Consider the following 13,959-nt stretch of genomic DNA (forward strand, 5'->3'; position numbering starts at 1 on the left):
AGTGGCAGGAGCACATTTCAGGTACTCTGCCAAAGATGAGTAGGACTCTGGAAGCAAAAAAATTCGGGCTACCATTTAGGGAGGTGTGATGAGGGAACATCTGTATTTCGTTCAACTTGAAAGCCCATTGGGCCACCTACATTTTATTTAGTTTTGGTAATCTCGGTCACGTGCGCCAACTTCGCAGGCTTACTGGTGGTTACGTGCGTACACGTCATAATCACTTCTCAATTCCTTGCAAACTTTGGGTTTCTCTGCAGCTCGCTCGGGGCGGAGAGTAACCCCCTGCCACGCCCAGCCGGCAGCCCGCCCCGCCTCCCCAGTCCCGGCGGCGGCGCACGGGGTGCTGGGAGTCGTAGTCCCGGCTGTCAGCGCCCGGAAGGACGAAAGGGCAGGCGGGTCCAGCCCGCCCTTCTGGCTGCGGGAGATCACGTTCCCTAGGTGCTCCCTTTAGTTCTCTCGGGCGGAGACTTCAGCGAGCACGGTTGGATTTGACTGTGCCACTGTCTCTCTTTTGGGTTTCAGTAACGTTTTCCTCTTGCTGCCCTTGTACGGAGCTCAAGATGGCGGCCTCCTGGTCGCCCTTGGTTACCCTGCGCTCCTTAGTGCAGAGCCGGCTGAGAGTGAGGTGTGTTGGGTGCGGGGCCTGGGCTGCAGCTCTCGCTCCTCCGGCCACCGCCTTTGGGAAGCCCCTTTGGAAAGGTCAGTGACTGTGCCATGAGTAGGTCGAGCCGACTGTGCATATAACTGGAGAAACCTCTGGTCACCCGCCTTCCCAGATCTTTCCTGGCTACCTCCTGGTTTCATGGTTTTTCTGAGCTAAGGGCCCTTTGAGAGGAATTTCAGTTTCTCTTGCCCTTTTATACTGCCTACCCACGAAGGATCCCTGAGTACTGAGGGAGCTGGCCCAGAATGACTTTCATTTTGTGGGTCAGAGGTCGATTCAGAGTTTGTTCCCTCCTAGACTTTAGAGAGTTGAGATCTGGTGAGCCCAGGTGTGGAAGTGCCTGGCTTGAAGGGATGCAAGTGTGTGGTTGGGGCCTGGAAATCCTTACACTCTGCCTTCCCAAGCTCTCTGGGCTGGTGACAAGGCACTGGTTTATGAGCCACACCTACTCCTGCAGGTCCCGCTCGCTCTTGGGATTCTGAGAACGCAGATTCACGTGCATTCTCAGATTGAGGGATCGATTCTTGGTGTTCTTCTCAAGTTACCAGAGGCTTCGGAGGGCGTATTTTGTCACCGGGCTTTCTTTATCCATCTATCCATCCATTCATTCGTTAATTCAGTTGTTACGTGTTCATTAGTGAATATATATTTTGAGTAACCAAGCCCACAAGAGCACTAATTACTCCTTTGTTCACATACTCGCGCTAAACTACATGTTACTCAAAGGCAAGGACCTTGTGTCATCATTTCCTCAGCACTTAGCACAGTGGTATCTGATGGGCAGATATGAGTTATGAATGAATGAATGAGGTTTTTCTTATTGTGTCTTCCACCCATACTTATGGCTTTCCTTTTTCTCTTTTCCAACACCCCTTCTTACATACCTTAATAATTTTCTGTACCTTAACAAACTATATACCTTACTAAATTGATTCTCATTGGCTAATTTAGCTAAAAATGGTACAGTCTCTGACCATTATCATCAATGTAGCTGAACTTAAAATTAGAACTATGATTAGGTCACCTTAGGAAAAACTGCAAAAATCAGCATAATGCACTTAATGTATAATGGAATATTTTGGTAGTATATAAGCTGTGGATCATAATATAAATTTTATTTTATTTTATTTTTTGGCATAGTCAATAAAAGCAAGTGATACAAATTTCAAAATGTGTAAGAAGGAATATGGTGAAATGTAAGACTCTCTTCTATTGCTAACTGCTTAATTTTCCTCCCCAGAGGCAACCTCTAATACGAGTTTCTTATGTATTCTTGCAGAGACATTGTGTTTATGTACAAGCATATATGAAGGCACTTCAAAAAGTTTGTGGGAAAATTGAATTAAAAGATAATATGAATATTTCCATGAGCTTTTTGAAGATCGCTCCTATGTATATATATGTATATGCATTGTTTTGTGTATAGAACAGTTAATTCTATTAACTGTTAATTTCTTTTTTTTCATTTGGTATATCTTGGAGATCATTCCATATCAATATGTATAGAACTGCCTTGTGTCTTAAATTGTTATAATAATATTCCATTCTATGCATGTGCTATAATTTATGAAAATTAACTTGATTTAAGGAACATCGTTATAATAACATAAGATTTACTGAATGCTTATTCTGTGTCATGCAATATGCTAAGTTCCTTTTGCATGCATTATCTCATTTAGTTCTCATCCTCATTTTGGGGATCATGAATGTTGCAGAAGTTATATGTCTAGTAAGTGGCAGAACTTGTGGGTTCAAGTAAAGGCTGTATTTGGACTTACATCTGATCCTAAGGGCTGTGCTATTAATCTAAACCCATATTGCATCCTATACTCAAAATTTAGCCAGTTCTGGACGTGGAGATTTGATGAAAACGCAGTTAGGGTAGAGGTTGATTTAATTGTAACTAATGATGCTCCCTCCCACTCTTTAAGCAAAAGGAAAATTTAAGTCAAAATTTTGTTCAGTATTTGGATTCCCATTCTGGCTGGCTGCCAAAAAAAAACCCACCACTGTTCAGTATTTAGAGTCTGATATACAGATTTTTCTCTTTCTTGATCTCTTTTTGGGATGTTTACTGTTTACATTTCTATTTCATCTCCTTTTTTTCGTTTTTGGACATTTCTTAGAATATGGTGTAATGTGAGTGAAGCATTGGCTTAAAATTAAACAAAAGAAGGAAACAGATACAGGAAAGGAATGAGGGGAAAGAAGAGCATGTTCTTAACTTTGTTTTTATGCCTTATCTTAGCTTTAATGCCTGAGCTCTAAGACAGTTTGGAACTGGAACTATGAGAACTTTAGGGATTCTAACATGCTGTTATCCAAATCACTTACCTGATTGCCTAACTTTAAACTTCTCATACAACATTATGAATTCCATTTTCGGGGATATGTGTATTTCCACTAGTAAGGTTATTAAACAGTTGAAAATGAAATTTGGTATCATGTGATTTACATATATATGCTCTCTTTTAATTTTGCTCCCTCTTTTAGGTCTAAATGTATCTTCATTTAATAGAATAATTAGTTTTCAATCTCTTTGAAGATTGATAGTTAGGGGAAGCATTTTATTAGAAATCAGAGTAGCCATGTTGTTTATATATATATTTTGTTGTTGTTGTTGTTGTTGTGTAGAGTAGCCATGTTAGTGGAAAACAACTCAAAATTGCTAATTCAGTTGACACCTTGTGTTAAGTGTGATGGGGGAAAAGTGAATGAAACTGGGTCCCAGCCCTTGAATAGCTCAGTCTTGAAAGATAGATGGAATTATGGTAGCTAACATTTATTTGATGAGCCCTTTCTATGCTCTAGACAGTTTGCTAGCAGTTTCTTTCTGTCTCATGATTTAATCTTCATAAAAACCCTATAAAATTATCTTTTTTTTATAGATGAATAAACAGACATAGCCACCCACCTGGAATTTGAACCCAGGCATTTTTGCTTCAGAACCACAAACTTAATCACTGTGCTATACTAGCTCCTTAATATAACAATGAACATTAATAACACATACTAGGGCTGGCCCATGGCTCACTTGGGAGAGTGTGGTGCTGATAACACCAAGGCCATGGGTTCAGATCCCTATATAGGGATGGACGGTTAGCTCACTTGGGAGAGCGTGGTGCTGACAACACTAAGTCAAGGGTTAAGATCCCCTTACCAGTCATCTTTTAAAAGAAAAAAGTAATTAACACATACCATCATCCAGGCAGACTTATCTGAAGTGTAGTAGGACTATACAAGGGTACTTCAAAAAGTTTGTGGAACAATGGAATTAAACAATAATACAAACCCTTTCATGAACTTTTTGAAGACCCCTGGTAGAGAAGGAAGCAGCTCTGTTTGGGGAGGGGAGGGGGGTTTTTTGCTTTGTTTTTAGCAAAAGTGTAAAAGTGAGCTGTGCTGGCCTTTATTGATTTATGGTCCCTGAAAGAGGGCAGCTAGAGATGAAGCTGGGAAGGTGGGCTGCGATCTGGTTGGAAAGAGTCCTTTATATTATGTGAAGATGTCTAAATTCAGGGGTATGCTGGTGGATGTTTCTTTTTTTGGTGGCTGATCGGTACAGGGTTCGAACCCTGGACCTTGGTATTATCAGCACCATGCTCTAACCAACTGAGCTAATAGGCCAGCCCCCTAAGAAGAAAAATGATCAGATTGTTTTAGCATGGTTATTGTTGTAACTGCCTAAAGAAATGGATCAGGAATTCCTGATGGGGAAATACTGGAAGCTGGGTGATTAAGAGGAAGTTGAAGTACTGTGGTTCAGGGAAGAGTCGTTTAGGGCCGGAATTACTGCAGTGGTGAAGGAGAGCAGGGCAGCCGAGGGAGGGAGTTCAGAGATGCTTGTAGAACTGACTCTTCTGGGGACTGTCTGGTTAGCTCAGTTGTTTAGAGAGCATTGTGGATAACACCAAGGTAAAGGGTTTGGGTACCCTTACCAGACAGCCACCCTCCTCCCCCCAAATTGACACTCCTGGGGGAGATAAGGAAAGATGGGAGTTAAGATCAGTTTAGGTCTACGCTGAATAATTTAATCAAAGGAAACAAAAAATACAGAAAGGTGGGGCCAGAGACATCTTAGAGGGAAATTCAGTTTGGGGCTTGTTAAATTTGAGGTGTTTATGATAGTTCTAGGTAGACAAGTCTAGTTAATTGTAGGATACCTGGGGATCTGAGACTAAGCAAAGATATATGTATGAGGTGTCAACGAGAGCCATGAAAATGGAAGAATTAGCCTGGGAATATATGTAGGGTGAAAAGGAGAAAAAGCTGAGGCTGAGTCCTTAAAACTGACATTAAAACAGTCCATAAAACTGTCATTTTATGAGCAGAAGAAGGGAACCTTCTTTATGAGCAGAAGAGGAGAGCAGTTAGAGAGGTCACAGGAGAACTAGGAGAGAAGCCAAGGAAAAGAATGCTTCTAGGTTTTCTAAAACTTAAAAATTAGCATATCTGAAATTCTATTTTATTTAAGCTAGCTTTAGAAATTGAGTTTGGGCAGTCTGAGTACGGTGGTGTTTCCAACTAACTGATCACAACCAGTTACAGATTTCTTTGTTCCTTCTTCACTCCCACTGCTTCACTTGACTCACCTAAAGGGAAAAAAAAAGTTTATTTCATAGAGGCAAAGTAATATGAGGGTCATATTTTGTGATTTCTTTTTATTATAGTGTCCTTCTTTATAACAGTGTTTTATTTTTAGGTGTCTCTATTAAATGATTACATATTTATCTTTAACTTCATAATCTCTTCTTTACTACACGTATAGAGGAGATTAATCCCGATTAGATATTAATGTGAGTAGAACTAACTCCTCCACCCATATGAACTGGTATAATTTATTATTAATACAGATTACTGGTTAAGAAGATGGTCTTTGGACTTACTTTTTATTACTCAATTAGATGAATACCTTTATGTGAAAGGCACTTCATGTTTCTTGGATTTCTATTATTACATTGAAAAAAGAGTGTTCATACCTACTCCTGAGACTGAGTAACTTCACGATAATAGGTTGTCGTTTTGTTTTTGGCTTTGTTTTCTTTGGTGGCTGGCCAGTCCTGGTATCTGAACCCTTGACCTTGGCGTTATCAAGCACCATGCTCTACCAACTGAGCTAACTGGCCAGCCCCTTGAAATTTTTTTTTTTTTACGATTTTAACATAGCTTATTACATAGGCATAGCTAGATAGCTAGCACCCTGTATGTAGTTCTAGGGTGGTGGGAGGGGCAGGTGCAGTAGGGTGGATCTAAGAGTACAACTGATAAAAAGAATCTTCAGAGGTCCAGAATGTATTATTGATCTATTGTATGTTAGCACTGCTTTATACTTCAAGAGCTTCATTCTCTTGATTTAAGTAAATTATGAATCTTTAAATGGGATATAACTACATTTTTGGATTTGTCTTTTCACAAAAAAGAACCACAGAAACAAGAGGTAAGGGTCTAGAAATTGGTTGTTCAGACTCTGTAATCAGTGCATTAATTAATATGATCTATAAATTCTCTAACAAAAAGTTATTTAGCTACTTTTTGACTATATCCAACACTTGTTTTCTTATGCCACTCATATGTTTCTCTGATATGTGACTAAGGTTTGTCCTAGCTTCTCTCTTAAAAGCATTTTTCTATTGGCTGGCTGGTACAGGGGGCCTTGGCATTATCACACCATGCTCTAACCAACTGAGCTAATGGGCCAGCCCTAAAAGCATTTTGGATGTTGGTTCTTACTGCTGTGTTTTGTCTGTTTTGCCTAGGGTCCCATTTCTACTCCTACCCTACTAGAGGTACCTGATAGTTTAATCTCCAGAATCTCTTTCATAACCTCCTTTCACTGTCCTGCTCATCCCTTCTTATTTCTTCTTTTCATTTCTACCATTCCGGAAGCTACTCTACTAACATGTTCTGTATCCATACATTTGACCAGGTGGCAGTTTTCAGTAAGTTTTAAAGCCTGAACACGTAATTCTTATAGTAGTTCCTTCGTAGTTTCATAATGCAATTTATATCTTAAATGTAGCTTCTGTAGATTCCATTAAAAAATTCTCATTTATAGGGGGGCTAGCTGGTTAGTTCACTTTGGAGAATGTGGTGCTGGTAACACCGGGTTAAGGGGTTGGATCCCCTTACTGGCCAGCTGCCCCCCACCCCAAAATAAAAATTTTCATGTATAGGGGCTGGACTGTGGCTCACTTGGGAGAGTGTGGTGCTGACAACACCAAGTCAAGGGTTAAATCCCCTTACCGGTCATCTTTTGAAAAAAAAGATTTTTTTTTTCATATATATATGTGCAAGTGTATAAAATTTAAAACAAACTAATGTGACAAATAGATCAGTTATTTTTCTTTATCTTTTGAAAGAAAATAGATCCCTTAGATCTCATTAAATAGTGTGTGAACGGAGTGAATATTAAGGAGTTACTCATTATACTGGGCCATGCCTATAATTACTTTAAAATAGCTTTATTCAGATTTTTAGGCAGTATTTTACTGATTTGTTATCATGAAATTTAAAGTACTATTCTTTTCCTTTTGTAAAGTTATACATATTGGCACATTTAAGATTAACTAGCTTCTAAAGGAAAAGAATGATAACCGGCAAGCATTTAGTTTTAATTTTCATAATTTTTCTATTTAAATCAAAAGCATCCTTTTAAAGCCCCGAAATCAGCCTTTTATAAATAAAGTAAATCATCTTGTGATGCATTCCTTGATGATGGCTTACATTGTTTTCCCAAAGAAAGAGTTCAATTAAGATTGGATTTTCTTCTATTCTGTACTTTGTTTATTCATCACTGAATCAAACATAGGTCTTTAATGTCACTGATAAGTCTGACTTCTTGGGTCGTTGATGACCATTGCAGTTTTCAGAAAAGCAGCTGAATATTTCTCTTTTGGGTATGATTAGAGCACAATAGAGCATAAACGGGCTGCCTATGACCTTAGCATGGGCTTCTGTTATTGCAGGAGAAATTTCTGGTCAGTGGCCACTGTTTACAGTTTGCTAAAAATCAACACAAATGTACAAATAGCTCATGAATAATTGTGAACACAGTATTTGAATGGATGTTTAATAAATATGCATTAAAAATCTAATTACAGTAATGAAGTTTACAGCTGAAATTTTAATCCAGCCCTTTAGAAATATTAAACGTGCTTTTCCTGATTGTGCATTTTTCTCACAGCAGTTGGGTAAACATTTTAAACTGGAAATCTAAATTCCTTAGATAGTTTTGATTTCATTTAACTAAGCATGTATTCTTTTTGGCAACAGTCTTCATTCCCTTTGTGAAGAAGTGAAGCTCCTATTATATTCCATAACTATGACTTTGAAGAATTACGGTCAGTTCTGTTTTAGAACTAGTGAACATACGGGATACCAGATGAGTAATAAAACATGACCTGGAAGGACTAGATTGTGATTTTGATTTCATTCTGTAGTACTGATCAGTCATTTAATTTGGTATTTCCGTTTCTTCATCTGTAGTATGAGTCAGATTTATTAATAATTAATTAATTAATTAATTATCCTAACTCTACCTTCTTTGCAGATCATTTATGAGGCTTAAATAGGTCATTAGATGGGAAAAGTCCTTGAAAACTATGAGAATTGTTACATGAATGTGTGGCCATGACAGGAATAATTGAAAAATTAATACTGAAATGCCAGAGACCATGGATTCCAGCCAATACGTAGAAGTAGAATGAACTCAGCTCTACACAGAATTATGAAAGACAGTTTAATTCTGGAGAAAAGGCTTACTTATATTAACAATGGCAGAGGGCTCAGTGTCTGATTTCAGTGCTTTGAGTTCTAGAAAATGTAGTTTTGATTTTTCTAAGATTGTGCAAAGGGCCTGTGTAGATAACCAGGGATGTTTTTTTTTTCTCCTGGACTTAACCACCTTTTTTTCTCTGGATACTCTGAATGCCTAGAGGTTTTTAGGAATTATGAATTATTGCTTTCAGCATGATGTTTCAGAGAAAGCTGTTAACATTTAATCTATAGTATGCAGATAAATCACTAAGGTAAACTCCCTTTATTTAGTAAGAAATGGATACTGTTTTCAGGAGGAATTGGAGTAGTTGTGAATTATTTGTTGTGCAGCAAGATATAAAGATAACATTTCATAGAATCATAGTTTTAGAGCTGAAGAGTCATTGTTTGACTCTGGGTCATGGAGTCAAACAATGTTAGATAGGCAGGTAGTTTCTGCCTTAACCATTTCTTTTTGAGGAACTATTAATTTTTGGGTAGCCCTAACTGTGAGAAAACTAAGTGGGCTGAAAGTAGAGCTTTTCTGTAACTTCTTCCCATTCATCTTGAATCTTTCCCCAGGTCCAACATAATAACTCTGGTCCTGATTCCATGTATGACACCTCTTTCAACATATCAAGACTAATAATGTCTCATTCAGTTATTAACTCATTTACTCGTTTATTTATTAAATTATTATTTATTAAATTATTTATTAAATTATTGGGCCACTGTGTCCCAATTCCATTTGATAACCTTTAAAACATTAGGCTTATCTCCCATTCATTCATTCATTCCCCAAATATTGGTGCCATATGTGCTAGACACAAGATGCTGGATGTATATGTCTCTTCTCAATGTCAGCTGTCCTTTGTCCTGTCAGTCAAGTTTCACAACATGGTTTCTAGATCCTTGAACTCCTTCCCTTCTTGAAATTACAATCTACTTTCTGAATGTCACTCTGAAAATGTGGCCCCCATATCTCAATGCATTCCTTCAGATACGGTCTGGCTGGAGCAGTGTTGTAAGTAACATTTTCTGTATCCTATTGCAATATCTTTTGGTGACCAGGCCATATTCATGTCTCACCTTAAGACTCCTAGAGATACTAAGATAAGTCTTTCCAGTTTGTATGTGATTATTTTTTACATTTAAAAAAACAGTTATTTTTAATTATAAAAATTCTGCATGTGCATAGTAGAAAATGCAGGAATGATAACTACTATTAACTTTGATTTTTGAAGTATATGTGTTATTAAGATAAAAACAAAACAAAATATACTTGTTATTGGAATATATTATTCATTGAGAAAAGTGCACAAATAATAAATGTAAAACCCACAGAGAATAGATCTGTGTAAATACAACCTAAATCAAGAAATACTCATGGAACATCTATAGTGTCCAGAGACTTCCCTTGTGTACCCTCCAAGTTACCAGCCCTTTACCTGCAATGGTAATTAACATCCTGATTTATATTGCTATTGGTTTGTTTTGCCTGTTTTTGAATTTTATATAAATAGAATCATGACTCTGGCTTATTTCATTCAACATTATGTTTGTAAGATTCATCAATTTTTTTATGTGTAGGGATAGTTAGTTAATTTTTAAAATATAATATGACTTTGTATACCACAATTATTTTTTTGGCAGCTGGCTGGTACAGGGATCTGAATCCTTGACGTTGGTGTTATAACATCATGCTCTAACCAACTAGGTTAATCAGCCAGCCCCTATACGACAATTTTTTAATTCATTTGGGATTGTTTCTAATTATTTGCTACTACTATTCCTAGTACTGCTGCTAATATGTTTGTACATGTATTTTGGTGCGCATATGTGTGCTTTCTGTTAGGCAGATACCTAAGAATAGAATTATTGAATCATACAATATATATTCAGCTTTAGTAGATACGGCCAGTTTTCCAAAATGGTTATATCAATTTATATTTCCACTAGCAGTGCATGAGATTTCAGTTATCATGCATTCTCACTAACACTTGGTATTCTTTTTAATTTTACTTACTCTTGTAAATGGATACTGATATCTCATTGTGGTTTTATTTTGCCTTATCCTGATGAATAATGAGGTTGTGCACCTTTTCGTGTATTTATTAGACTTTTGGATAGGCTGTTTTGTGACTGGCCTTTTGGAGTCTTTTACCCATTTTCCTATGGCACTCTTTGTCCATTTCTTAATAAATCATAGGGGTTCCTTATATATTCTCACATATTCTTGATATGAATCTGTTGTCAGATATATAGATTCCAAGTATTTTCTCCCAGTCTGTGGCTTGCTTTTTCATTTTTTTAATGGTGTCTTTTCATGAACAGAATTTCTAAATTTTAATGTAGTTCAATTTACCAATCTTTTTTTGTGTCCTGTTTAAGAAATCTTTACTTATCTCAGGATCATGAAGGTGTTTGTTTATTATAGAAGCTTTATTGTTTTACCTTTTGTATTTAGATCTATGATTCACCTGGAATTAATTTTTGTGTATGGTATTAGGTTGGGATCAAGATTCATTTTTTTCAGGGATATCCAATTGACCCAGGAACGTTATTGAAATAGAGCATCTTTTTCTGGGCTATTGCAATGCCACTTTTGACATCAATCAAATGACCATATATATGTGGACTTCTGTTTTGTTCCATTGGTCTGTTCTTGTGCCAATACTGCACTGTTCTAATTCTGTAGCTTTACATTAAGTCTCAATATCTGGTTGTATAAGTCCTCCAACTTTGTTCTTTTTCAAGAATGACTAGAACTGAGCTATTTGATACCATAGCCACTGAGCACTTGAAATTTGTAATGTGACTGGATAACTAAATTTTAAATTTAATTTTAATTGACTCAAATACAGTCACATGCCGCATAATGACGTTTCAGTGAACGATGGACCACCTATAGGATGGTGGTCAGAGCTATAGGCTATAACATATAGCTCAGGTGTGTAGTAGGCTATACCTAGGTTTGTGTAAGTGCACCCTATGATATTTGCACAGTGACGAAATTGCTTAATAACACATTTGTCAGAACGTATCTCTGTCGTTAAGTGACACATAACTGCATTCATTTTTTTTTTTATTTAATTTTATTTTGTCAATATACAATGTGGTTGATTATTGTGGCCCATTACCGAACCTCCCTCCCTCCTCCCTCCCAACAATCTCTTTTCTGTTTGCTTGTCGTATCAACTTCAAGGAATTGTAATTGTTGTGTATTCTTCCCTCCCCCGCCACAGGTTGTTTGTGTATTTATTTACTTATTTTTAGTTCCCACAAATAAGTGAAAACATGTAATATTTCTCTTTCTGTGCCTGACTTCTTTCACTTAATATAATTCTCTCTAGGTCCATCCATGTTGCTGCAAATGGCAGTATTTCATTCTTTTTTATAGCAGAGTAGTATTCCATTATGTAGATATACCACATTTTCCATGTCCACTCATCTGATGATGGACATTTGGGCTGGTTCCAACTCTCAGCTATTGTAAAGAGTGCGTCAGTAAACATTGGAGAACAGGTATACCTTCGACTTGATGATTTCCATTCCTCTGGGTATATTCCCAGCAGTGGGATAGCTGGGTCATATGGTAAATCTATCTGCAATTGTTTGAGGAACCTCCATACCATTTTCCATAGAGGCAGCATCATTTTGCAGTCCCACCAACAATGTATGAGAGTTCCTTTTTCTCTGCAACCTCGCCAGAATTTATCATTCACAGTCTCTTGGATATTAGCCATTCTAACTGGGGTGAGGTGGTATCTCAATGTGGTTTTGATTTGTATTTCCCGGATGCTGAGTGATGTTGAGCATTTTTTCATGTGTCTGTTGGCCATTTGTATATCTTCCTTTGAGAAATGCCTGTTTAGCTCTATTGCCCATTTTTTAATTGGGTTGCTTGTTTTTTTCTTGTAAAGTTGTTTGAGTTCCTTGTATATTCTGGATATTAATCCTTTGTCAGATGTATATTTTGCAAATATTTTCTCCCACTCTGTTGGTTGTCTTTTAACTCTGTTGATTGTTTCTTTTGCTGTGCAGAAGCTTTTTAGTTTGATATAATCCCATTTGTTTCCTTTTCCTTTGGTTGTCCGTGCTTTTTTGGTCATATTCATGAAGTCTGTGTCCAGTCCTACTTCTTGAAGTGTTTCTCCTATGTTTTATTTAAGAAGTTTTATTGTTTCAGGGTGTATATTTAATTCTTTAATCCATTTTGAGTTGATTTCAGTATACGGTGAGAGGTATGGGTCTAGTTTCATTCTTCTGCATATGGATATCCAGTTATCCCAGCATGATTTGCTGAAGAGGCAGTGTATAGGCTTGGTGCCTTTGTCAAAGATCAGATGGCTGTAGGTGTGTGGGTTGATTTCTGGATTGTCTATTCTATTCCATTGATCAGTGTGTCTGTTTTTATGCCAGTACCATACTGTTTTGGTTATTATAGCTTTGTAGTATGGTTTAAAGTCAGGCAGTGTTATGCTTCCAGCTTTATTTTTTTTTTACTCAGAATTGCTTTGGCTGTGTGTGGTCTTTTGTTATTCCATATAAATGTCTGGATAGTTCTTTCCATTTCTGAGAAAAATGTCATTGGAATTTTGATGAGGATTGCATTGAATTTGTATATCCCTTTGGGTATATGGACATTTTCACAATGTTGATTCTTCCAATCCAAGAGCGTGGGATATCTTTCCATCTTCTTGTGTCCTCTCTAATTTCTCTCAGCAGTGGTTTGTAGTTCTCATTATAGAGATTTTTCACCTCCTTGGTTAACTCAATTCCTAAGTATTTAATTTTTTGGTGGCTATTGTAAATGGGCATTTCTCTTTCTGCATTTCACTATTGGAGTATAGAAATGCTACTGATTTTTTGTGTTGATTTTGTATCCTGGTACTTTGCTGAAATCATTTATCAACTCCAAGAGGTTTTTTGTAGAGGCTTTAGGCTGTTTGATATATAGGATCATGTCATCTGCAAACAGGGACAGTTTGATTTCATCTTTTCCAATCTGGATGCCTTTTATTCCCTTCTCTTCTCTGATTGCTCTGGCTAGTACTTCCAACACTATGTTGAATAGGAGTGGTGAGAGTGGGCATCCTTGTCTGGTTCCTGTTCTTAAAGGAAAAGCTTTCAGCTTTTCCCTGTTCAAGGTGATATTGGCAGTGGGTTTATCATATATGGCTTTAATTATGTTAAGATACTTTCCATCTGTACCTAACTTATAGAGAGTCTTTATCATGAATGAGTGTTGAATTTTATCAAATGCTTTTTCAGCATCTATAGAGATGACCATATGGTCCTTGTGTTTGATTTTATTAATATGGTGTATCACATTTATTGATTTGCATATGTTGAACCAACCTTGCATCCCTGGGATGAATCCCCCTTGATCGTGGTGAATAATTTTACATATGTGTTGCTGTATTCTGTTTGCTAGTATTTTAGCAATGAATATAGATTTTTGCATCTATATTCATCAAGGATATCGGCCTGTAGTTTTCTTTTCTGATTGTATCTTTACCTGGTTTTGGTATCAG

At 37.1% G+C, this 13,959-nt stretch overlaps 1 protein-coding gene across 3 annotated transcripts in view; it reads left to right on the forward strand.

Moving 5' to 3' along the window:
• Positions 1–470: 470 nt before the first annotated feature.
• Positions 471–13,959, forward strand: part of AFG1L (AFG1 like ATPase) — a 184,725-nt gene continuing 171,236 nt past the window's right edge. For all 3 annotated transcript variants that reach the window (XM_063097573.1, XM_063097575.1, XM_063097574.1), the window contains exon 1: positions 471–702. In XM_063097573.1, coding sequence (XP_062953643.1) covers positions 564–702 — 139 coding nt within the window. In that variant the 5' untranslated portion in view covers positions 471–563. The remainder of the gene's footprint in view (positions 703–13,959) is intronic.

This window comes from Cynocephalus volans, chromosome 5 (assembly GCF_027409185.1).
Source record: "Cynocephalus volans isolate mCynVol1 chromosome 5, mCynVol1.pri, whole genome shotgun sequence".
NCBI classification, from domain to species: domain Eukaryota; kingdom Metazoa; phylum Chordata; class Mammalia; order Dermoptera; family Cynocephalidae; genus Cynocephalus; species Cynocephalus volans.